At 51.0% G+C, this 25,588-nt stretch overlaps 3 protein-coding genes across 6 annotated transcripts; 2 read left to right on the top strand and 1 right to left on the bottom strand.

The window, feature by feature from the left end:
- Nucleotides 1-92: 92 nt before the first annotated feature.
- WDR53 (WD repeat domain 53) lies at nt 93-4,832 on the bottom strand. 2 transcript variants are annotated; one of them, XM_084529669.1, is made up of 2 exons: nt 4,704-4,832; nt 93-1,388 (listed from the first exon to the last, which is right to left on the bottom strand). In XM_084529669.1, exon 2 carries the CDS (start codon nt 1,383-1,385, stop codon nt 810-812), a length of 576 nt encoding a protein of 191 aa, XP_084385795.1. In that variant the 5' UTR covers nt 1,386-1,388; nt 4,704-4,832; the 3' UTR covers nt 93-809. The 2 variants fall into 2 exon arrangements, with proteins under 2 accessions (XP_084385795.1, XP_084385794.1); XM_084529668.1 differs by lacking the exon at nt 4,704-4,832 and adding an exon at nt 3,741-4,338.
- FBXO45 (F-box protein 45) lies at nt 4,433-9,853 on the top strand. Its single transcript, XM_084529670.1, has 3 exons — nt 4,433-4,871; nt 4,979-5,335; nt 7,275-9,853. Exons 1-3 carry the CDS (start codon nt 4,575-4,577, stop codon nt 7,458-7,460), a joined length of 840 nt encoding a protein of 279 aa, XP_084385796.1. The 5' UTR covers nt 4,433-4,574; the 3' UTR covers nt 7,461-9,853.
- A 9,343-nt stretch (nt 9,854-19,196) lies between these two features.
- NRROS (negative regulator of reactive oxygen species) lies at nt 19,197-24,699 on the top strand. 3 transcript variants are annotated; one of them, XM_084529662.1, is made up of 3 exons: nt 19,197-19,451; nt 21,636-21,759; nt 22,000-24,699. In XM_084529662.1, the coding sequence occupies exons 2-3, from the start codon at nt 21,652-21,654 to the stop codon at nt 23,959-23,961; spliced, it is 2,070 nt and encodes a 689-aa protein (XP_084385788.1). In that variant the 5' UTR covers nt 19,197-19,451; nt 21,636-21,651; the 3' UTR covers nt 23,962-24,699. The 3 variants fall into 3 exon arrangements, with proteins under 3 accessions (XP_084385788.1, XP_084385789.1, XP_084385787.1); XM_084529663.1 differs by lacking the exon at nt 19,197-19,451 and adding an exon at nt 19,521-20,013; XM_084529661.1 differs by lacking the exon at nt 19,197-19,451 and adding an exon at nt 20,047-20,741.
- Nucleotides 24,700-25,588: the final 889 nt, after the last annotated feature.

Here is a 25,588-nt window from a genome sequence, read left to right as displayed (position 1 = left end):
CCCTCTGTATTTAGCCCTTGATGAGCTATAGAATACACTTCTTGACAATTTTCACAGCACCTATACTTAACAAGTGAGTATAAACACATGGGAGCAGTGAGAGAAAGCATTTATTAAGACAAAGTTAATAGCTATTTTTCTCTTTGGGATACACACAACTAAATGCCTACAACAGCTGACCCATTAAACAGATGTTACCATTTTCTCCTGCTCCTTTGTTTACTGCAGTGTGAAAAAATCCAATTGACAATGACTGTCTAAGTACTTTGATTATTCCTCAGTTAGTTGGTGCTTCTCTAGTCTTGTATGCAAAATAATGAGAAACATATTTCTACTGGATCCAATTCAAGCTAATCGTGACACCGTTTAACAGGGAAATTAAAGTAAAGCACTGAAATAGTTGCAAATGCAAGGAGCTCAGCCAGTTGCATCTCTGTTACTGCTCAGCATCCTCATTTAGCATTGCTGATTTCCCTGCTAGCGTGAATTTATTCCTCCGACCTCAACTATGTCAGGTCAGTCGTGCACTAATATTATCCTCAAATCTATTGAAATCAGTTTCACTTAAGTTCAGGACACAAATTGCCAACCTTGAAATAGCAGCTGCAGCGAACACCACAAGCTGCTGAAAATAGAGCACCAGGCCAATTACATCACGAGTGCTTGTGTGAGAACGCAGCAAAGTCCCTGCCGTTGCTGAGGGTGCAGCAGGGGTCATTGTTCAATCCACCGCCGATGGATTTAACTGGACTCATATTTCAAATGCTGAGGAATGATTCTTCACTGCAAATTTGTCAATGTTTCCATGGCTACGATTCTGGCAACGGATAAACAGATATAGAACTACTCTGATCAGCAACTAATACTCTCCTGGAGCCTTTGATCTCTGTGCACGTGAGCCAGTTCACTTTCTCTCCATGCTCAATGGTTAGCTTTGGTAAAATTCTAGCATGGTCATTTGAAGCTGCTTTGTTGAGCTTTCCATCTTTTCTGGCTGGTGCTTGGGCCTTCCTTCTATGGAGGGACTTGGCTGGGCTTTTCTGCTGCTTTCCCACATCACTGCTGACATCCCAGAGCAAGACTTTCCCATCGTTTCCTCCAGTCAACAACCAGTATGTTTCTGGCATGAAGAGGACCTGTGATACTCCTAAGCTGTGACCTTTAAACTCCAGCTCACGTTCAAACTTGACACCAGTGACTCTGAATATCCTAACTTTACCATCTTGAGCTCCGCAGCCAAAGATGTTGCCGCATGATGCGACGGACAGGGAATGTGCAAGCGGAGGGTTGAAGAGCTGGCCAGCTGACTGTGGATTGTCTTCTGCTTCACACTCCTGAAGGTTTGTGGTCCACAGGGGGCGAGCTTTCTGCAGGTTCCACAGCATAACCTTGGGGGGGAAAAAAAAATCTGTTTTACATCGAAGGACACAAGATGTAGCATCAGATTCTTAGACAGAATCAGATCCTTTTACTAATAGCAAAAGGAACTACTAATTCTTGCTCTGGCAGAGCAAGGACTGTGTATGAGTGCAAGAGACACAAGATCTGTTGTGAGAAGTGGTTGATCTTCACCTGTCACATAAGACAAATCTCCATGGCACAGTCTGCAAGCCATCACAGTGCCCTTCCCAGCAGAGTCAATGACTCAGGCCTTTAGAGCATGAGATGGATGAAAAAGCTTTTCTAAAAGCTTTTCCATTCATCTCGGCAATAGTAATCATGATATACTGCACCTCTTAATTATTTAAAAGGCAGGACATGAACAGTGAATGAAAAGAGAGCTTTATGAGTCTGAATTTTAGTTCCGTCCCTGCTGCACAACTGTTCTAAAACAATCACTTTCTCACTCTCATGTGTTTGAGAAATGGAATAGCAAATAGTTCAGATCCTCCATTTTAAACATATCTCTCTGTACTTTTTATATCAAATGAGTAGATCTGGTTTGTCCCGTTATGTTATTAAGGAAGAGCATGCAATTCCTGATAAGGTAGGGGCAGGTGGTACTTTTAAACTTGCTTTTGAAATGCCACCCTGCCTTCAAGCTGCTTATGAAGCAAAAACCCTTCCTTCAAATGCTTCCGCCTCACAGCAATTCAGGTGCTGTAGATCTAAATGGCACCTGTTAAAAATTATTCTCTTGTTACTTCTATAGGATGAATTGATGATGATTACTTGCAAGGCCAGCAGATATCAAAGCCCAAGTCAGTCTAATTCAGTCCTGATATGCTGTTTGCTTATCTGGAGTCCAAAACATATTGGTTCCTTTATCTGGAATCCAAAACATCTTGCTTTTCACTTTTCTGTTTCAGCAGTCCCTGCTGCTGCTGCATGAAAACTACTTGGCTACCAGTGAAAGGGAAAACTTGTCCGTGATGACTGCACAGAGGGTAAGTCAGAGGGGCTGGGTCTTAATGCTTCACCCAAACACTCCCGTTCTCATCACAGACAGCGCTGCAACAGCTTTATGCATTTAACAAGTAGTGGCAAGTTTTATGCAAACTAAGTATTTTCTGTCCTCATGGCATTTTCCCCATTTCTGTGGCACTACTGAAAAAAAAAAATGCCAGTGACCTAATTTTCAGTTCTCATCAGCTGCTGAGTTTGACACACGAACCCAGCAAGTTTCCATACTCATGGAGCTGGTGACTTGTCTAAAGACATGCTGCAACTCAGCACTTCAGAATCCTGCAACTCAGCTTCTCTTTGTGAAGTGACAGACCTCACAGCCAGCCCTGAAGCAGAAAAATACACTTTTCACTGCAGAAGAACACTAACAAACGTCTACTATTTTGGGGATACTTTCACCTAAAAACTTGTTTGCTGAGCTACACTAAAACATACAAAGAGTCACAACAAATAACCAGTTTGCTCTCACAAAAAATAGTATGAAAATGGTTACAATCACAATAAAAGGGTTCCAGCCATAGGCTTGTGATTCTGTGTTTTAGGCATATGAAATTAAGCAAGCAGTTTAAGGTGCTGAGTGCATTGCCTACAGTCAGACTGATACTTCAGTCGCCCTGAAAAGAAGTTTCTCAAATACTTCATTTAAAATATTTTAGTCAATGCCTGACAAATTTTGATTTTTTTTTTTTTTAAATCTGGCAGTCAAAAAAATCTGGCAGACCAACTTTTTTTTTCCTTTACAAACCGTGGCTTTAAAAATGAAAAAAAAAAAAAAAAGAAAAGTTTTTAAGAACATGTGGTGCCTGACGCTGTCAAAGGAAACTTGCCCCAAATGCTACTAGAACCATGGAAAACTCCCCTCAATAGAGGGGAGTTTTAATCTCAGGCTGAAACAGGAAGGCGATCAGCTCTCAATCACTGGAAAGACGCTACCAAAAACCATCCATCTTGCATGGTCAGCGTGGGCAACGTAATTCAAGACTCTGCTAATTCCTTAGCATGGTTTGTTCTAAGGATGCTTCAGCAAAGGACAAAGTTTTACTCTGCCTCATCAAGCGGAAAGGCAAAGAACATTCAGTGCTTCCAAGAGGATACTGCAAAGAAGGGCTGACTATAAAAACAGCTCATCCTCACAGCAGACAGATATTTATCCCTCTGCATTAAAGCATTCCTGCTAGCATCCTGTCTGCTTCAGGCATTTTGTCTTCCTAGCCATCCCCATTTTGTCTGCAGCCACGGCTGGTCACCAGGGCCAACTCCTGCTCCACACACAGAAAGCCGAGGCGCAGCCACCGCTTGGCCTCCCTACCCTCTGCCCATGGCACGCAAATCACCTGCATGTCCAGTCCGCACGAGACCAGGCTCTGCGGCCTCTGAGGCCGAAAGGCGACGGAGGAGCAGATGTTTGAGTGCCTGAGGGCCCGGCAGGCCTTCTTGCTCGCCAGATCCACCACCTTTATCGCCCCGGAGTCGTCCGCCGCGGCCAAGAAGCCGCCGGCCTCGTCCACCGCCAGGCAGTTGATCTCCTCCTCGTTCACCTGGAAGCGCTCCACGGGCTGGGTGAGGGCCCTGGCGTCCAGCAGCAGCAGGGCGGCCCCGTGGGAGGCGTACAGGCGGCTGGGGCAGCGCGGGCAGAAAGACACCGCGCCCACATCGTCCTCGGGGGGCAACCGCAGCCTCCCCACCGGGCTCCCCTCACCGCCGCCCCACAGCGCCAGCTCGCCCCGCTCGCCTCCCGAGGCCACCAGCCCCTCGCGGCTGGCCCCGAGGCACAGCACGGCTCCGCAGTGCCCTCCTGCCCAGCGGGCCGCCATCCCTGAGGGAACGGGGACCACGGGACGGGGACGGCGGAGCGGCGGCCCCCAGCCCTGCTGCCGCCTCCCGGCCTCCCCGGGGCGGCTCCGTCCCCTCCCTCCCTCCGCATGCGCGGCGGGGCGGGCCGGGGCGGGCGGCCCGCGGCTGTGATGGCGGCGCCGGCCGCGCGCGCCCCCTCGCCCTGAGGCCTCGGGCGGGCGGGCGGAGCGCTGGGGACCGGCCCCGCCGCCGCCGCCGCCGCCTGAGGGAGGCCGAGCGGCCCCCAGCCGCCCCTCAGCCGCTCCCCGCCGCCGCCGCCGTCGCCTGAGGGGGGGCGGCCGAGCCGGTGCGCGGCCGGGGGGGGTGGGTGGGTGATGGCGGCGGGTCCCGGGGGAGCGGCGGCGGCTTCGTCGTCGTCGTCGTCGTCGGTAGCGGCGGCGGCGGCGGGCGGGGGAGCCGGGTGGCGGCTGCCCGGGCGGGTGCTGGAGCTGGTGTTCTCCTACCTGGAGCTGCGGGAGCTGCGGAGCTGCGCGCTGGTGTGCAAGCTGTGGCACCGCGTCCTGCACGGCGACGAGAACAGCGAGGTGTGGCGCAGCCTGGCCGCCCGCTGCCTGGCGGAGGAGGCGCTGCGCACCGACATCCTCTGCAACGTGCCCACCTACAAGGGCAAGGTGAGCACCCGGCATCGCCACGGCCCCCCCCGGGGGTGAGCCCGTGGTGGGGGTGGGTGGGAAGCAGCAGGGGTCTCAGCTCACCCCCCCCCACCGCCCTGCCCTAGGTCCGTGCCTTCCACCACGCCTTCAGCACCAACGACTGCTCCAGGAACGTCTACATCAAGAAGAACGGCTTCACGCTGCACCGCAACCCCATCGCCCAGAGCACCGACGGGGCCAGGACCAAGATCGGCTTCAGCGAGGGCCGCCACGCCTGGGAGGTGTGGTGGGAGGGCCCGCTGGGCACCGTGGCCGTCATTGGCATCGCCACGAAGCGGGCGGCCATGCAGTGCCAGGGCTACGTGGCCCTGCTGGGGAGCGACGACCAGAGCTGGGGCTGGAACCTGGTGGACAATAACTTGCTGCACAACGGGGAGGTCAACGGCAGCTTCCCGCAGTGCAACAACGCGCCGAAATACCAGGTGAGCGGGGCTTGGCGCTGGCCTGCGGGGCCGGCTTCCCTGGCGCCTCACAGCTGCTTGCTGAATGGGGCCTGCGTGCCCATCCGAGCATCTCTTTGCCATCCCTGCAGAAGGTAGGCAGTCTTGCCTCGTGAGGCTTCTTCTCCTTAGTTTGTCTTTTTACCCCTTCCTTACGTTGCACCTGTTCAGCCTGCCCGGTCCTCTGTCACCTCCCTGCTTCTATCTCAAATATCAGGCGAGGCCCGTGCATCGTGGGTGGTGCTTTAACACCACGTTGCTTTTTAAAGCAAAAGCTGACGAGGCTGTTTTAGCTCTCTGGAGTAAGGCTTGGCCCCGCGGTGAGGTGGCTGCGTGCAGTAGGTGTTTCACCCTTTTGTGAGCTGAGGCTGGTGCTCAGGTAGGAGCCTTCCTGCAAAACCCCGCAGTGGCACTGCGTGCTGTGTGCTGGCTCTCTGGCTGTCTTCCCGTAGCTGACGTCCTTCAGCTGGGTTGTGAAGTCCAGATAATTTCAGGTTATTAAAGAGTGCGTGCTACCTTTTTGTCTGCCTAGAAGTGTTTACCCTTGTTCCTCTGGCTGCTTACACAGCCACATTTTGCTGGATTTCCTCATGCTGCAACTTAAGCTGCGTGCAGTGAAATCCCCATCTGGTAACGTCATGGGTTGGTATGAATAATGCCTTGCGTGTCAGTTGTGCATGAAGATCTAACTGTTACCTTATATTTATAAATTTTGCATAAAAGTTCACTGCCAAGCAGTTAATTCTGTCTGGAAGCTATACCTGCCATTTTTGCTATTAGTAACTGAAAATAATGTAATTAAAGACAGTTAGATTTCACGTTTCCTGACATGTGAATTGGCTCAGCACTTGCCAGGCCTGCCCGTTTGCAGACTTCCTGCTGTCCCTGACTAGGCCTTTCTGCAGCAACAGGGTGAGGAAGGGTTTGAAAGCCAAGCAGACTCTTGTGGGGACTCAAGGGTGAATGGTGCTTGCAGTCACTGCTTTCTTCTTAAAAATTGTTGAGCGCTCAAGCTGGTGATCCTTTAAAGTATTTTATTCCTGGTAAGAAACGGGCAGTGATCTGCTTGTGGAAAATATACTTAAAGGTAATAGAAATTCGTTAGTGTCAGTTCGAAGAAAAAAATGTCTTGTCTGGAAGCAATCCCCAGCATTGCGGTTGGCTGGCAGGGATAAGAAGTTTGTGCTATATCATGCTGTGTTTGCTGCTGGTGCCTGCGACTTGTGTTTATAGTTGAAAATAGTAAGTGCTAGATAAATGCAGGGAGCATTGTGTACACCCTGCTCCAAGACTCTTCTTGCATTCGGTGTTGATTTCGCTCGCCTGTGTATATCTGTTTGAGGATTTTCATGCTTACTTTGCCCAGACTTTGCACTGAAACTTCCTTCTGCCTTGGTCAGGGAACATCTGTGACAGTACTTGTGCAATCAGGAGTGTGTTCTGGTATGCTTTGTCTGTGGCAGTCACCTTTTTAAAACAATTTCATTGACTTTACAATTGCTCTTTGTGGACCTTACAGGTCAGTGGTAACAAGCAGATACAGAATACAGGTCACTTTGAGCAGAGGCCAACAATTCCCAGATTTCTGCGGTATTTTGAAGCAGAAACTGCACCGTACGCTTGCTGACAGTGCTGTCGCAAGGTTCAGGTGTGAAGGATTACGTTGATCACCTTGTAGGTATTGAGATACAATCTGCCCACTTGGAGACAGGCAGAAGAGGTATTTGGGATCTTAACACATACAAGAGAAATTGAGAAACTCCTGTCGTAAAAACGTGGTAATGAGAAAAAGGAGAGCCTTGCTTTAATCTGATCTGCTGTAATACGTGTGGGTTTTGCTTTATTTTTGTGTCTCCATTTGAGTATGTTGACTGTTTTTTGTTTTTTTTTTTCTCCCTCCTCTCCTACCTCTTGTTTCCAGATAGGTGAAAGGATTCGAGTTATCCTGGACATGGAAGACAAAACGTTAGCATTTGAGAGGGGCTATGAGTTCTTGGGAGTTGCGTTCAGAGGACTGCCAAAAGTTTGCCTGTATCCGGCAGTGTCTGCTGTGTACGGTAACACAGAAGTGACTTTGGTCTACCTGGGAAAACCTTTGGATGGATGACATGGATTGTTTCATTGGGACGTCAAGATGTGGATGACTGGGAGGAGAAATCTGCATGTTGGTTAGAGGGAAACGTGTATTAAAAAAAAAAAAAGTGTGGGTGTGTGTCCAAGAACCATCAAGGAAACCGTACAGAATTTTGAAACGGAGGACCAGCCATACTTCAGGAATTGTGTTACATTTCCTCTTTCTACCAGGCCAGAAAAATCCTCAGGGTTGCAGTTGGTTGAGTGGGAAGCTGACACATGCATGTTGCAACAGATTTCATTGCTAAGATGGCAGTGCGTGACCTCAAATATTTAACGAAGGATTTGATATAAAACTGCTTGAGGAAATTAACCTGAGATTTGTAAGTAGCGTGTTTTGTGAAAGACTCCCATTTTAAAACTGCTTGTTCCTTTCCTTCCCTCCTTTGGGCCGACATGGGTACCAGGGGAGAGCAAGTCTGGTTGGGTTTTATTTACAGTTTTTAACATACTGAGAAGCATGGTCTGTCTGGACTGCCCTTCTCCAGTATAACGATATAAAATGTGTGCAGCTATTTTTAAGTGTATTTTAAGAATTGTATATATAGACCATGTTGAAAAGAACAGTTAAAACAAAAGAAAGGGTTTGCTTTATTCTAACTGGAATATCATTTCTTAAAGGGAAAAAAAAAAACAACAAACAAACCACTACATGGCATCAGAAAAACCTTGGACAGGTGTATAACATTCATGTAAATGTACTTCTGTTGTATTGTAAAGCATTTTGGGATGCTCTTGTGGAGTACGGTGCTACATTGGCTCATTTTCTGTGTAGCTGAAAGCTTCTGTAGCTTTAACGATAGTTTTGTTCTCTGTAGGAAATGCAAAAAGTGTGCCCTGGAAGTTTTGTTTTGCCAGAATTCACGGTCCACCTTTAAGAAAGGAAGCTGCAACACAGTGCTGAGCTTGTCTTCCTTTCGAGGTCAAAAAATACAAGCTTTTGAAAGCGTTCTTACGCTTTCCAATCACTGTAGTGAAATATTTCAAAAGAATGAGGAGGCAGCGTTCAGCTTCTTAGTCGATCTTAGTTTCAATTTAAATGGCTTTTGAAGGCTTTACGACTTCACCTTTATTTAATTATAAAATCCCTCAGTACCCAAGTATTCACTTGCCAGTTTTCAGTCAGGACTGGCAGAATTCTCGCCTCCGTTTGATGGGGATTCTGGATTGGGTTCAATGTTTGTGCTTTTTGCTTTGCGCTGTTTTTCTAAAATCCTCTTACAAAACTGCCTGGTGTGTCACTGCTCTGGCACGTGCAGGCTGAAGAGGCTGTGCAGCTTAGGGGCATGGGAAGGAGCTGCTTTCTGGGGACACTGAGGTGGAAAAGTCTGTAGAGAGCTGCAGAAGGGCTCCATTTAAAATAGAGACTGAAGCCGGTGAGCCCTCTGATTGTCTCTCGGCTCTCATTTCTCCTTCATTGGTGTCTCCCAAAGCTTCGCAGAGCGAATTGGACAGTTCTGGAGTTGTTGCTGGTGTGGTGTTCAGAGAGGGTGGAGGAAATCTTTATACAGCCTCTTTCTGTTTTATTTGCATTGGAGAATGTGAATTGCTTGACCTCGGACACTGACAATTCTCTGAGCCAGGGGGGGATTTCTCTTAGGCTGTGCTCGTTTACCCTCCAGTACTCAAGTGCTGTGAGGGAAGTGGCACGAGCAGGTGACTGAGGTGCCCAGCCTGCTGCTGCAGAGCTCTCCTGGGAGTGCTTTTTACACAGTAGTTAACTGTGCACTGGAACAGAGGATACACATTATTACCATTTAAAAGGATTTAAAAGTATTTATTTGTTTTATGTGTTGTTTATTGCTTAAAGGCAATGTTGAGGTCAGTTCCTCTTGGCTGTGTTAAAGAAACGAAATATGCAGTGAGAAATGATGCTTAAATGGTACTGAGAGCAACTGAATAAATGGAGAGAGACTGGCACGAAGTGAGTACCTGTGGGAAAAGTCAGTTACAAACTTTGTACTGGACTGTAGGGAACTTGTCTAAATAGCAGAACCATGTGGCATGAGGTAGGGAAAAAAGGAAACACAACCCTGTCCCGTTTCTGAAAGGAACATCTTCACTGAGGTGTGAACGTGTGGGCGCAGTCTTGAAAAATGTGACCACTGCGCTGGCTCACGAATCCAATTAGATGTAAGTAAACCCTGAGAACTTCAGAGGAGTTTCATTCACAAATTAAGATTGATTTCCATTCTTCAGACTGCGTCTTGCCCTATAAATAATTTCCCTCTAAATTAGAAATGGTGAAAGTTGAACATTCCTTAAGGGTGGGTTTGGGGGGACTCACTTATGTAAGACTATAACTTATTCCTGGAGACCAATGCTGGCTGTACAAAATATTAAAATAAACTCTGCTATAATTCAGAAGGGTATATCTGTGTGTATTGTTGTAACGACATCTGTGGGGTGCTGATAGGAAAAAACGGAGTAGCAGTTTGGTGTGTCTAAACAAAAAGTCTTATCTTTGGGAAGACGACAGCGCTGGGACCCTGTGATCTGCTGCATGAAGAGACAGCTGGCTGGTGGTTATGAGGACCTGAAGACTCGGTAGTTTAATAGCTGTGCTCGTGAAATTACATCCTCTGAGGCGGGGATGCTGGCGCACGGCAGCATGGGAAAAGGCTTTCCTAGCAGCTGGAGGTCTCCTGACGCAAATTACCGAGCAGCAGAGGAGGTATTGTGCTCGCCGCCGAGGCTGCACTGCCCTGCTGCTGAACAGAGGTGCCTTCCTTCCGAGCATAGCAGCTCAGCTTCTTTTTGTAGCTTTCAGTATGGAAGTAAAGAATTTCTTGGTAGTTGCAGGAAAAAGTAAGGATTCCGGGTTGAATTCTACTCCACAGCAACAGCATCCAAGATGAGCAGTGGTAGTTAATGAAAGTAGGTTTTGATGGTGGACTTTCTCTCCCCATTATTATTCAGATTATTAAAATTAAACACTGCAGAGCGTTTTGGTCTGTCAGGGATGTGTTTGCTCACTGTGAGCGTTTTGCAGGTCTTAAACATGGGCCATCACTGGGAGCAAGTGTGATAGTGCGAACACCATGGAGCAATACTTAAACTTCATTGATTGTTCCACTGTTAGCCCGTGTTACCCAGGTGTGCTTGCTTGAAGGTGACTTTCAACTTTTTGCTCACCACCCTTAAAAATTACTAAGAGAGAGGCAGCAGACCCAGATGTGCACAACTGAAGGTACTTGTGCTACCAGACCCGATTTAACTCCTCTCCCTCGTTATTTCTGAATAGCCTTTGTTAAGCTGGGTGTGTGTTACAAATACATCTGTGTATTTGGCTGGTGACCTACAGCTGAGACTTTTGACTAACCAAGCAGCTGTTTGCTTGCAGCTTTTCTTACTTGGTAAATCATTTTGAGACTGACTTTATTCATCTTTATACTTTGAGCTGGAGTGCTACAAGAAAGCAGACGGTGAGCTTACCCTTGGGGAAAAAAAAGAGGCACCCCCTGCTGCCACCTTCGTGGTGGTTCACGCTGGTGGGACAGCAGGATTGCCAGCCCCTCCTGTGTTGTCTATGTCTCGAGCAGCTTTGAGTACCAAACGAATCATGCAGCTGGAGCAGCGATTTCTGACATGGACATGGACAGTCAGTGAGGTCCTGCAGCGTGCCCGAGCCCGTTCTGCAGTGCCGGGAAGCCGGGAGACACCTCTCCTCTCCATGAGCTGCAGCCAGCACACCTCCTCCGGGCTGCTCAAGAGAGACGTGCTCGAGATACTTTGAAATAATAAAGATTTAACACCTGTAAGATTTAATACCTGTAGTCAAGCCCTGTGCTAAGACATTGTTGTTTACTTTTCACTTGTTTTGCAGCTTTTCCAGTCTAAGAGCGCTAAAAGGTCTTGCTGACTCAAGTGCATGCCTGCTGGCCGGGATTCACGTGGTGCTTATGCAGATGTGTTGGCTTCTGCTCGGCTGTGCTGGCTTCATGCTGCTGCTTGGTTCTGGGCAGGTCCTTAAACTGGCCGTCCAGCATGTCCAAAAGCATGTAGCAGCATGCTTTGGGCACAATTTAAATATCCAGAGGATTCTGTGTACTTTCCAGGGGATTATGGAAGAGCAGACAAGCCAGGCAAATACCTTTTTCTGCTCTTAGTGTTGTATATTGCAAGGCCTCTGCAATGCCTGAGTCAGGGAGAAATTTGGTCCTGTCTGCAAGGGTCCCACAGAGCACGTCCTCGCGTGTGGGTGGACTTCACTCATGTGACACCAAGCTCTTGTTTCGCCAGAAGAGATCAATTACCAGTTGCAAATTTAATTCCAGGGCTTCGTGCAGCTTGTGGGCGTAGTTCAGACAAGGATGGTGGTTTCATTTGACCTTAAAATTATCTGGATGTTGTAGAGGAATCAAGGAGAGGTCAGATGTGCATTCAGTAGTCCGTGTGGGTGAGGGACGGCGTTACAACCCTCTGTATGTCCTGGAGCTTTCAATGTGGTAAGTTCTCAAACACCTGTGTAGGTATGTATGGCTGAAGCCCAAACAGCTGAGGTGTAGCTGAAAGCAGGACAACGTACTGCAGGATGAGGCAGCATCTCAAAACCAACCAGGCTCAACAGATCCTCTTGCAGGAACTACTGGAGGAGGGCTTGTTTCCAGCCAGGAACGCAGGGATGCTCGGAAATACCGTGTGAGGCTGAGCAACTGTGATCAGTAACCAGAGGAGACGGCGTGGTTGGGAGCTCTGAAGCTCTTCCCAAAATCTCTTCATCAAGAATTTGCTTTGAAGTGGCAAACTTTGGCTGATGCTTGTTCAGGGGTGAAGAGGTCTGGTGCTGGCTAGCCAAAAATGTGCTGGAAAAGGGGATTCTACAAGTTACTTCAGAGTGAGCTAAATAACTGCTCGAATTATTCTCCCTTTCCCAGCTAGTGGTTTGACTGCTGTGGTCAAGCAGAACATCACCTGTTTATGTTTAGATAACTCAGACAGATACAGGCTTCAGGATCCTTTAGGATATCCCATTTATTTTGATAAGTGAGCATTTTGCTTATCAGTTGAATAAAACACTGATCTTTTTTGCAGATGTGTGTCGTGAAAACTGGTGGGAGATGAGCAGCTGATCTAGTTGTACTTCATGTATGGGGAGGAACATAAAAAAATCAAAACTAATTCCTTCCTTTCTGGAAGGAACTAAAAAATAAAAAATAAATCAAAATGCTGTGGGAAAACACTCTGCTGGGGAGATTTTTTGAAAACCATTTTTTTCTGCTTAAAGAGCAGCACCGAATGTGCATTTCTGGGAGTCCTGTGTGCGCCTTCCACTGGCAAATGCCATTTGGTTTTGTAACTTTTGGCTGTGTTTCAGGTGACAAAGCTGGCCGGGAGCAGATGGCCCTGATCCGGTGGGCTATGTGGGTGAGCCCTGTGTTGAGGCTGAGTTTCTCTTGCCTCGGATGTGTCTGTGTTCTTCTGCCTCCGAACCCAACTGGAATGCATCAGCTTTTCTCCCCATTTGCTGATGATCTATATTCTAAAATTTCCTTGACACAGGGGATGTGTTTTCCAGATGGCTGCCTCTATTTTTTTCTCTCTCATTTTCGCTGCGATGCTAACAGCAGCGATGAATTAAAATAACTTTCAGGCTGGTAATGGTTTGATCCTGCAACTATGTATAAAACTTGTTTTCTCTAAGTATTTGAGAGGTAACCAGCCCATGGTGATTCCTGAGCGTCTGGGTTTCAGTGCTGATATCTTTGTTCTAGCTAATCTTTACATTATTCCTCATTTTGATTTTATTACCTTACTATTTTATTACCTGTATGAGCTTTATGTTTTTTGTCTGCCAGGAGTTGCTGGAACACTCCTGTTTAACTGAAAGCTACTGGTTTATAATGTTTTGCTTAAAGTTTAGGACTTGGAAGTGCTCCCTGTCTTTCCTTAGGTGTTACAGACCATGGTTTGTTTTTTCCCTTCTCTTCTCATCTTCTCTCCCTTTGTGACCCTCTAGAATCTTCCTTCCATCATCAGCTGTGTAGAAGGGAATTTCCCGCTGATCCGATCCCCTCCAAGTATACATCCACGGTTACAGAAGCTCCATGTGTTATAAATAGCTCTGGATGCTGGCAGGAACACAACTGCAAGTGCTGTCTGTGCCACCATTCTCCACATGGGCTGGTTCTTGCACAATGTGGGTAATTCAGTGGCTTCTGTGGCCAGGAAAGTCCATTACTGCATTACTGAAATCTGTTCTGGGATCCTTTTTCACATTTGCAATACGGGTTTTTAAATGGGTAGGAGGATGATGTGCTTGGTTTCTCTAAGAGATACTAGACTACCTTGCACTGAGGTATAATTCAGTCTAAAGGAAAAATTAATGAGGTGGTAAATGAGCACTGAAAGCTTTTCCAGCAGTGATGCCGGATCTGCTAGTTTCTCTTATACGCCGCGTTTTTCATTCAGTTACACGTAGTGTGACTTCAGAATGAATTCTCACACCTCCCCACAAGAGGGCAAAGTTAACAGTGCTGTGGGAGCTCGTACCTTAAATTTCCAAAGCTTTGTGCAAAACTAGGGTTTAATGTGGAACCTTCTCTGCTAATGTTACCTCCATTATCCCCTTCTGCTTTTGGTTTTTCAGGGGATGCAGAAGTAGAGTTTTTGAAATATACTTCTTCATTTGAACCCTTGATCCTGAAGTTAGAGTTTATTAAGATTTATTTTCCCTGACAATAACCTGAGCTGCGACCTCACAATCACCTGCAAAGGCAGGAGGGGATTTGGGAGGCTCAAACCAAACATCACCACTGCTGTGCAATGGCAGAACATGCCTCTAGTCGGTCACTTACCAGTTTGTTTATTCACAGACCTTTTCTTCATTTCAGGCATGCATGATCTGTGGTCAAAAGATTATATTAAATAAATCAGTAAATAAAAATATTCCGCTGCAGTTGAAAAAAGTTGTTGAAGGGGGACTTTAGAATAAAATTCACTGTATATTGCAAGTGGTATTTATTCTTCTGCAGTTTTGCAAGCTGAACAAACAAGGGTGTCTCCTTCCTGCTGTGCCTGCACACGCAGATTTGTTGTGAGCTGGCTGGAGTTGTTTCATGTTTGCTTGATTTATTTTAATTTTTTAATCCAGATTGCTCTACTGTTGTTAAAAGCTCTTTGGTTATATGTCTACCTGCAGGCAGTGTTTGAATGGAGACTAGTATGAAGGTACAACCTTGTCTGTACTTGCCTTCTGTGTGAAGTGCCTGATCTTGTGAGCTCCCCGTTTCTGCAGCTCAACCTCCAGTAATTTCATCCAGAAGCAGCAGGAGCACCGAGTGCATGTGAATGAATGGCTGTCCTGGGATGCACAACCTTTGTGGGTCTACGGTGTTTTATTGCTCGGGGCCAGCGCTGTGTCCCCAGGTATTTTGCAAAGCGATTTTATTTTTTTGTCCTTTCTTGAACTTCTGAATTCAGGCTGTGAACTTGCTCTAATTTGCACAGCACAGGTTTCACATCTTTAGAGGCAAACATAAAGCCTGTGACAGATGTGAAAACAGCTGGTTTACAGCAGCACGTATGCTACAGCTGCAAAATGTCATTCCCTTGCACACCTTCAAGCACAGTTATGTACCTGCAGCAAGACACACTGGTATCCTGTGCTCTTTGCTTAGCTCAGTCCATCAGCTTTGGTTTGCAGTAGGTGAGTCAAAAATTGAGGCAAGAAAAGCTGATCGATAACAAGAAACTCATCTGTTTTTAACCAAAGTAGGTGAACGTGTGCTGTGTGCTTAAGCCCTCCCTAGACTCCCTATAGCGGAATAACATGTTAAATCTGGGAGGGAGTGTGGATTTTACTCCATCCACAAAATTCCCCAGTACCTGTTTGCATGGTACAAGGAAGACTATAGCAGTTATGAGAAAGACTTCAGTGGTTGGAAGCTGAGAGCTTGTGCTTGAGGGTATGAAGTTGTGTTGTTTCTTCGGCATCCTACGCTTAGGAGAAGTAAGCCATATCCAACAGCTTTTATAAGGTAATTTAAACAAGTGGGCTCTGCCTGATCCCCAAAAGGCTATCGATACGTACCTTTGTATTTTTAGTGCTGGAAGAACTTGCCAATAAGGAAATGGATGTTGACTAAAATATTTTTTGTATCGTATCCCAAAAAGTGCAGTGGTTAAAGCCCCTGTATCCACCAGCAGCAACAAGCAGTGGATTTCCAGGGAAATCACCTCTTTGGGGTGCTTTGTTGTGTGGTAGGGTTGGGTTTGGTTTTGTGCTCAGGTGATGGAACAATTTCCTCCCATCTGAGATGGGCACCTGAGCCCATATGGAGCTTGAAGGTAGGAACTCATGCTTTGTAAACTGCTGAGATATTTTTATTTCACTTTCAGCATACAATCAGCTGTTAAATGAAGACTTTTAGCTGCTCTTCTCAGTGAGAGAAAGGAGCACAGGAGGGGAGGATCTGCTGCATTAATAGCATCTGCCTGAGCTTTCTCCCTCTCGTGTTCCTGTATTAAGTCTTTGTACATGGGGACGAGAGGACAATGTCAAATTGAAACCCGAAAGCCTATGCTGAGCATCTCCCAGATGTAGCTACAAGGATGAGGTCTCAGATATGACAATGTATCTTCAGGTTAGACTTTGTTTAAAAAAATACAGAAACTCATGTCCTGGCGTCTTTGTTTTCTTACACAAGTCCAAGGACTATGCCCAAAGTGCAAGAGGGCACTCTGGTCCTGAAACCCTGTAGGCTTTGTCACTCGTCCCAAAAGTGCCGGGGGGGGTGAGATGCTGAGCCCAAAGGAGGAGGAAGATGACTTGGGAAGGTGACCATGGTGGCTTGCTCCCAGCGCTGATGGCAAAGGGCCCTGGGGAGTGCTGTGGCGAGGCAGGGCTCTCGGCCCTCCTGACCGGCAGGGCAAGCAGGGTGGGGACGTGCTTGGCTTGGTCGGGAGCTGAGATAGTTTCGCTTCCCTTTGCATGAATGACACAATTTCTCACTTCTCTTCAGCAGAACAGCAGCAGGAAGGGAGTATGTGTGACTGCAGAGGGGAGCTGCTTTTCATGCCAGCTTGCATTGCTTAGTGATGTAATGGCAGAAGCTGTCAACACCTTCTCATTCTGGTGACCATAGAGCCTCCAAGTCCCGTCAGTTTTACCCTAAAACCTTCAGTAAATGCACTGGGATGGGTCAGCTGCTTATACCGCTGGCCTCAGGTGCGTGCATCTCCCGTGGGTCCCTGCCACATGCTGCCGGCCGGAGCTGTCCCCTGTGGGCTGCAGGCCTCAAACCTGGCCTGGGCATGGCGGGTGGACGAGGGCGGCGGGAGGCAGCGGCCGGGGGAAGTGAGATCGCTTCTGCGGCTCTCCCTGGCCCACTTCCTCCTCATTTATGTTGTGTGCGCTGGCAGAGGTGGGAGCAGGGAGAGCGGGGACCACAGGGACGGAGCCGCCCATGCTGGATCTGGCCCGGGGCCGGCGCTGCCCGCTGGGAAGAGGATGTGGCTGAGCCGCTGACCGGCTCCCCTCTTCCCTTCCTTCCCGCGCTGTGCTTCCAGAAACGCACTTTTGCTTTCTACTAAGACCTTCTTGGCCTTCCTCCGGGCCCCTTGTGGGGTGCTTTTGCTGCCTTCAGGCACTGGGGCTGAAAGGGGGCTCCTGCTCAGAGTGCAGGTCCCAGGCCATATGGCGGCGGCTCGCCTGGGCCCCTAGAGCCGGGCTCATGGCACAGTGCCGCTCTGCTGGGTCGTTTCCTTCCCCACAGGTGTCGGTGTGAGAGCTGGTGCCTCTCTGCAGAGGCAGGCAAGCAAGCAAAGCCCCGCGCTCCCTTCAGAGCAGCTTTGGGAAGCGATGCCCAGAATTAAAGACCCCTTCGGATCCCCTCTTTTCACCCAAAAGCCCGGTGTGAGCCAGGAGGCTCCTGCTGGCTGCAAATAGGGGAGCTAAGGTGGGCTTTGCTGTGGTGAGCAGGTAAAAGTGGAGCACAGGAATCACAGCCGGCCCAGCTGAGGGTGTTCTGGTCACCACATTCTGGGCATTCACAGGCACGGCAGCAGCTGCAAAACCCGAGGCTCTGCAGCCTGAAGTTTTGGCTCGGTTGTTAACATCAGCACTGGCACGTGTTTCCTAGGAAGAAGACAGGGGGTGGCTGGGTAAATAAGCAAGCAGGTTGTTCTGGCGACGGCTAGGGTGGAAGAAAAGAAAAAAGATTGTGAAGCTGATTATAGATTGCTGATTTGTTTCTTGGTTTCCACTGCTCGTAGTTTGTCTTGAACTGCCAGGCACCTGGCAGCTTCTGGGATAGGGCAGAGCGTCAGCACATAGTGCTGCTGTATCCAGAGCAGGTGATTACATTAAGGGACTTCTTCACCTGCATTGTCTTGATACCTTTGCATTCACTGTGCATGCTTCAGCCACGTGGCAGTTTAAAAGATTTGATGTGGGTTTTAAGGATGGATTTTCTTTAATTTTCTGAGTCCTTCCTGGCCAGTATTTAAACACAGTTTCCCATCTAAAAAGCTTTTTTTTTTTAACCACCTGAACTCCCTAGCATCTGATGGGCCCTGCTCTGAGGGGCAGCAGGGCTGGCAGAGGGCAGGGTGCTGCTCCTGCCCCTGTCCCTCTGCGATGGCTCAAGGGAAATGCTGGTCCTTCTGCTGCTGCTGCTCTGGCCCCTCAGATGGGATGCTGCTGGTGACAGACCCCAGACAAAACCCGCTTTGAGGTCTTGAGACCTCCTAATGATTTTTGCAATGCTGTTTGTGGTTTCCCATGAGCCTGGGCATTGACATGTTTCTGTAGGTAATCGATCTAATGTCTTGCAAAGCAGCTGTTTCTTCCACCCATCTCTTTTCATGCCGTATCCTCCTCTTGATGGGCAAAAAGCTGGGGACTGAGCACAGCCAGAGGCATTCCTGGTATGCTTTGCACCATCCTGAGGTGATCCTGGAGGTCTCTAGGTGACCTTGGAGGTCTCTTCCAAACTAAATGTTTCTGTGATTCTGAACATTCTCCTCTGCAGAGCTGCTCATTTAATTCCCTCCAGTTCTCCCTCTGCAGCAGATGCAGCCCAGGGAGAAATGTTTCCAATTCACTTTGCCCCAATGGCCAGGGCTGTGGTCTTGCTGGGGGAAAAAAAAAAAGTGGCAAAAAATCACATTTCTTGCAGGAAAAAAAAAGGGCACACTGTTGTCTGCTGGGTATCAGAGGCAGTGGGTTGCTGGTTTCTGTCATAGTTTCTCCATTCCCCCAGGCACTGGGTGCGGCAGTCTGGGATGACCAGGCGGAGCTGCCCCACTTCTCAGGATCTGAGCTTCACAACCTGAGGGTCTGTTAAGGGAAAAGATGGGAGGTGGGATGGAGGAGGCTGGGTATAAAACCTTATGGAGGATCCTGATCATTTTCTGCAGCTGCAGGAATCACTGCGGCACACTTGGGCACCTCTGCAAGCCTTCATTTTAGCCCAGCCATGCCATTGAGCTGGATTGAAGCTTCATAAAGAGCCAGTCAGATTGGCAGCTCAGTCCCTGTGCCTTTACTGTGCCATTAAAAAAAAAAAAAAAAAGAAAAAAATCCTCAAACGTGCAGCTGGTCTTTACTGGGAGAACTCACAGTGGGGCGTGTGATGCTGCTTGAGAGGAAGAGGAGGGGGCAAGCGGCAGCTTTGGAGCATTATCAGAACCACCCGGCTGCAGGATGTGGGGAAAGTGTGAAAACAAGGGTGCTGCCAGAGACCTGCGTGCGGAGCCGGGCTGCAGGGAGTGGCCCCGGTGTGTGACCGCTTTCTGAAAAGGGCGGTGTGGTGTGGGGGGCTCGGCTTTGGACGGCCAAATTCACTGACACGGGATGAGGCATGAGATAAAACCTGGTTTTCTCTCCCCGGGCCGCCAAGGAGCTGGCAGAGGAGGCTGCTTCGACCCTTGGGGCACCACCTGACTTGGTGGCACTGCGTGGATGTCATCGAAAGTTCTCCCGGGAGCCTCTGGATCAGCGGGGAGCGGTGTATGGCTGCAGGTGAGGACGCTCAGTGTTAAGGTTTCCCAGCCCTGGGGGGAATCTCCTCCAGCTGCTGATTTTCTGCCTGTCAGGTGAGTGGTTTTGGTGTGGGCTGGGCTCGTGGCAGGGTTTTGGGGACGAGGAGTGGGTCTGTAGTTATCGGCCGGTCTCAGTGCTTCATGTGACCTCGAGCAACACCCTGGGAATCTTGCCCCGCTGTGGAGTTTCTGACATCTGCTCTGCTTCGCTTGGCCTGCGAGTGCTTCTCTCTTTTCCTTCTTGATTTTTATGCTTCAAACTTCCTTGAAAATGCAGGAAATGAAACCACAGGGCTTTTTTGTCAGTGATGTGGGAGCGCTGAGTGTCCTTCCAGAGAAGAAATGAAATTTAAAGTGAAGGCAAAAAGAACAATAAACATCTCTGCCCGGTCACACGCACTGGCTGCAGGAGCCCCAGGACCCCTCGGCGCAGTGCCCGGCGGGTCAGGGTGACCCAGGCAGTGATGTCCCTCGGGGGGCGCGTGGTGTGCTGTAATAAGCTGGCTGCCCCATCACTGGCTGCACGTAAGCGGGGAATTGAGGTGCGTGAGGACCCTGGGACTGAGCTGCTCGACCCACCTTCACGTTGGCTTCTGCATTTGTGTTGGTGCTTGGGAGCTCCCTGCTTTGGGATGGGCCGGGCTTGCACCCTGGGTGCTGGCTTTGTGGAAATCCGGGAATGTTCCTGGAGTTTGCTCGACATCCACAAATCTCACCTGGGTGCTGCGAGAGGCCGGGCGCTGGTGTCTCAAGGGTGCCGAGGGGAACAATTCCCCCCTGGGAAGAGCATCCCTGGCCTCGTGTCGAAATCTGGGGCTATCAGGGGGTTGGAGGGCTGCAATGTGGGGGGCGCCCGCAGCAGCGCTGCCCAGCCGGTGGCTGTTCTCTGCGGCCAAACCCAACCAACCCCAAAGGGCCCCGGCTCTGCGCTGTGGCCGTGCTGAGCCCCGGGGCCCTGCCTGCGCTCCCCTCCCTGCCCACCCCGTGGTTCCTCCTTGCTGCCGGGCTGCTTGTGAGTGCATGACCCGGGGTGTGAGCGCCGAGATCAAGTAAGCGAAGTGCCTCGCCGCGCTCGCTGCCTCCATGTGACTGCAGTTTCCGTTAGCTCCTTCCGCAAAGGCTAACTCAGCGCCGAGCCAGAGAGCGGCTGGGAGAGGGGGCCAGCAGCTCGTCCCCGGCCTCGGCCCCCCGAGAGCCCCCCGAGTGTGGCGGTGGAGGGGCCGCTGGGCACAGGATGCGCTGCTGCACGCCCCGCGTGCCGCCCCGGGCGGTGAGTAACCTGCCCCTGGTACCCCACGGCACCCGCCGGGGGGATGCCGAGGGGAAGGAGCTGCTGGTGCTGGGGGAGGCCAATGCTGAGCTGTGAGGAGGTGGCGGTGGGGGCAAAGGCTGAGTTGGGGTGGGGGGATGCGGCTCAGAGGGGTTTGGGTGCCACTGCCGAGCTGCAGCCCAAGCCTGTGGGGTTTTGGGGAGCAGTGCTGTGGGGAGGACACCGCGGGGTCGATCTGTGCTGTGCTCTGGGGTGCTCTCACACTCTGGGGGTGAAGGCTTGGAGGGGCTGGAGAAATCAGCCCACCCCAAGAAGGGTTTTCCCACCCCCCTGGATTAATAAATGCCAATTTCACATTGGCTTTTGGCTGTCCCATGGAAGGAGATGAGCCGGGATGAGTCCCCTGCTTCCTCTGGGGCGTGAGGCTCCAGCTTCTCAGTCTGCCAAAAATAACCTCCGATTTCTTCTTCAAACACCGGCGGTTATGAAAACGCTGCTCGCCGAGCCCCCGGCAAGACCTCGCTGCTCATTTGCCTGAGGTTCAGCTTTTCCCCAGATGCAAATACCATCAGCTCCGGTTCCACAAAATTAGCAACCGTGGACCTCGTATTGAAAAGCAGCCGCTTCCCCGGCTGCACCGCGGCACCGCGGGGTGGCAGCCAGCAGCAGTGGGTGCTGGAGGGGACACGCTCTGCTAGCAGTGGGGTTGGTGACCCTGGGGGGCACCGGGGAGGGGGCTGTTAGCCCCGTGAAGCAAGGAAGCCTCTCCTCGAGGCTTGTAGCTGAGCACGCAGCTCAGTTGAGCAGGGCATGGTGCTCGCTGCTGTGGTAGGAGCCCATCACCTCCAGGCATCTGACCCGGAGTTTCTGACCCTCTTGCCTCTGTCCCCACAGGAGAGCCGCTGCTGAGATGGAGGCCCTGCTGCCCGGTCTCTCCCTGCTTCTGGTCCTGCTGGCAGCGGGATGGGGAAATGGGGTGGGTGCAGCCTGGGCGATGTCTCCTGGTGGCTGCAAGCACGTAAGTCCTCACTCTCACAGTCGTTGCCTTTCTGATCTCCCAATCCTGCCCTACAAACCCCAGGCACCTCCAGACCTGCCCTCCCAGATACTGGCCTAGCCCTGGAGCTAAGGCTTGGACTGGGATGCCGAAGCTCTGTCTGTGGAGCCACCACCTCCATCCCCACTTTGCTCCCCAAAACTCTCATCCCCCCGTCTCCTCCTTCTCAAAGAGGTGTCGCATTTCTGCTTCTTGCTTTAGGTGCAGAGCACTGCAGACTGCACTGGGAGGTGGCTGAGCTCTGTCCCAGGAAATCTTCAAGGTGATATTGAAGAGCTGTTGCTCAATGACAACACTATCCGGGTCCTGGGCCATGCTTCTCTGCTCCCGTACCCCCAGCTGAAGCATCTCAGCTTGTCCAAGAACCGGCTGAAGCTCATCGAGCCTGGCACCTTCCTGGGCAGCCAAGGCCTCCACGTGCTCTCCTTGGCAGACAACCTCCTCTTCACCAACTACTCGCAGACAGCAGCTGCTCTTTCTGCTTTGCCAGCCTTGCGGACACTTGATCTATCTGGAAACTGCCTCACTGAGGACATGTTATCAGTTTTGCTCCTGAATCTGCCGTCCTTGGAGTCCTTGTCAGTGGCCAGGAACGCTATCATGAGGCTGGACTCGTCTGTCTTCACCAACTTGACGCAGCTTTTGGAGCTGAACCTGGAGAAGAACTACATCTTTGAGATCGACCAAGCTTTTGAAGGGCTGCAGAAGCTGCAGAGGCTCAACATAGCTTATAACTACATGCCATGCGTGGTGGACTTCGGCCTGACCCAGCTCAAGGTGCTCAATGTCAGCCACAACATTATCGAGTGGTTTCTGGCCTTTGAAAGTGACGATCTCTTTGAACTGGAGGTGCTGGACCTGTCCCACAACCGGCTCCTCTTTTTCCCTGTGCTGCCCCGGCAGAGTAAGCTGCACTCCTTGCTGCTGAAGGACAATGAGATGACCTTCTATCAGCGTCTCCCCAACGGCACTTCCCTCGCAGATGTCACCGTGCAGTTCCTGATCATTGACGGCAACTCCACCAACATCACCACGGTCAACCTCTGGGACGAGGTCTGCTACAGCAACCTCTCCTCCCTGCGCCTCCTGGACATGAGCCAGAACCAGTTCTGGTACCTGCCGGAGGGTTTCCTGGCCAAGATGCCCTCCCTGACCCACCTGAAGCTCAACCAGAACTGCCTGGAGACGTTCCAGCTGTCAGAGGAGGACCCCTTGGCCACGCTGACGGACCTTGATCTGAGCCAGAACCAGCTGGTGGAGCTGCAGGTGGGTGCCAGGGCCACCCTGCCCAGCCTGCAGCTCTTTAACCTCAGCACCAACAGGCTGCGGGTGCTCCCCGCTGAAGTCTTCACCTACACCAGGAAGATCACTACAGTTGACCTCAGCCGCAACCGGCTTGACCTGTGTCCCCAGCCGGCTCTTGCAAGCGAGGTGGAGAGTCCTCCCTGCGTGGACATCAGGGGAATCGAGACCTTGAACCGCCTCTACTTGGCCGGCTGTGGTTTGCAGGGGCTGGCCGGCCAGCCCTTCCGAGGGACATCGCTGACACACCTGGACCTCTCTGACAACCAGCAGGCCCTGTCCGGGGACCCGGGGTGGCTTCAGGACCTTGCTGCCACACTACGGGTTTTGTCCCTCCGCAACACCAGCCTCTCCTCCGCTGTGGTGGACTTCTCCACCCTGCAGAGCCTCGCGGTCTTGGACTTGTCAGGGAACTCACTGAGCGCGCTCCCCGCGTCGCTGAGCGCCGTCAAGCTGCGCAGCCTCGACCTCCGGGACAACTGCCTCCCGGCTCTGCCCGCGGACGTGGCGCGGACGCCCCTGGCGAGGAGCCTGCAGGAGCTCTACCTCAGCCGCAACCCCTACAACTGCTGCACGCTGGGCTGGTGGGAGTCCCTGCAGCGCGTGGAGCAGCTGCGCGTCCCCGACGGGCGCGAGCTGACCTGCAGCTACGACTCCAGGACGCTGAGCGCCCGGGCGCTGCCCGAGACTGTCCTGCGGGCCTGCCGCTGGAAGGTGGCCAACATGGCCCTCCTCTACCTGGTGCTCGCCCTGCCCACCTGCCTGACGCTCCTGGTGGCCTTCGCTGTGGTCTTCCTCATGCTCAAGCAGAAGCTGCTAAAAATGTTGAAGAGCCGGTGCGGGGCATCCAGCCCTTACTGATGGGTGGGGATGAGGAGGAGAAAGGGCCAGTGGCACTCGGGATGGTGAGCGTAGGCGAGACCTCCGCCATGAGATGGAGCAGCATTTTGGTGCTGCTGCTCTGGGCACGTCCTTGCCCCGGGTCACCTGGCAGTGATGTGCTTTCCTCCATATGGGGTGGTTGCTGTTATTTATTCACCCTGCCACAGCTGCCCTCCACGTGTGCCCATAGGACGTGCCCAGGGGCCAATGCACCACCCTGGCATGTGGCTGCATGGTGCTGGCACTGCTGAAGCCTCTGGTCGACTCCCGGTGTGAGCTGTGAAACCCCAAAGCCGCCCTGGTGCTTGGGAACTTCCATGGTGAACATTTTGCATTTGTGGGTTCTGGAGGGCGAGGGTTGAAATCTCTGTGTAGAAGGTGAAAGAAGTAAGAGCGAGAGCTCTGGCTTGCTGGATTTGTCACTGAAACTTCAGCCTGGATGTCTCTGCGGGATATATCACTAAGAAAAAAAGGATTGAAACAGTGATGGTGCCCCGAGCAGAACAGTCCCCATCCCCATCCCCACCCCACGCTGCCCTGGTTGTGGCACTGCTGCTGGCAGTGCCCAGTATGGCAGTGAGGCGAGGTGGTGTCAGTGGGGTATTTTGGTGCGTTGCTGCTTGGATCCTGTCTAAAAGAGCCCCTTGGAAAGAACCTCAAGTTGCAACAATGCAAAATATTGACCAAAAGACACGAGAATAAATTATATTGATGGTACTGTTCTTATCATCTGTTTATCTTTCCTGGCCCCAGTTGTGGCGTTCCCTGTGATAAATGGGGCAAGCAAAACCCGTGGGTGCAGAAACCCCAGTGTGGAGCCATGGGCAGGGATGCTGCAGGAGGGGAGCAAGCTTAATGCTGGAAAGACTCGGGAAAGACTGTCAAATCTGCCTCAGCGCAGCTCAGGGCAGTTTTCTGGCCCTGTTTCAGACAGAAACAGCCAGAACCGAACCAGGTGCCAGCTGGGGAACCCCTCATGGCTGCATCCCCACGGCCTCCAGCCTTGGGGGATGGATGTGGATGTGGATGTGTGCTTCCACTGCAGCTGCTGCTGCTCCTTTTGGCAGGGTGCTGGGGGCATGGCCACGTGCTGGGGTGGCAACTGGGTGGCCACTGCTGCTCGATGTGTGCATACAGCACGGGTGATTGGGAGCAGTGTGTCGGTTGGCCAAGGGGAAGCAGCAGAATCAGCGACGGGAGCGGTGGGCGCCTTCACCTCAACTGCAGCAAGGCTTTCGGTGCTGCCTTCCCGCCTGTGTTCCCACCGCCGAGCGAGGATGTTGTGCTCTGGGTGGGTAAAATCGGTTGGGTGAGCACGGAGGTAGCTGGGATTTGGTGATATTCATGTGAAAAGCTGGTGAAGGAATGGGGTTTTAATAAATAGGCAGTGAGAGGTGCCGGTGTCACTCAAGGTGCAAACCTTGGAGTGGAAGCACAATGTCCATGCAGCCTTACTGAACGTAAATGAGCTTGCTGCGGGAGGTGTGTGAGAAAAAGAGATTTAATGATGAGAAAACGTAGAGCCTGTTTAACAAAGAAAAGTATCTTGACCCACCAAGGCAGTGAAACAAAATGTCACACCAGCGTGCCTCCAGGCCAGACTCTG

Source organism: Aythya ferina (genome assembly GCF_964211825.1).
Source record: "Aythya ferina genome assembly, chromosome: 9".
In the NCBI taxonomy this organism is placed as follows: domain Eukaryota; kingdom Metazoa; phylum Chordata; class Aves; order Anseriformes; family Anatidae; genus Aythya; species Aythya ferina.
This window is presented reverse-complemented; position numbering and strand designations above follow the sequence as displayed.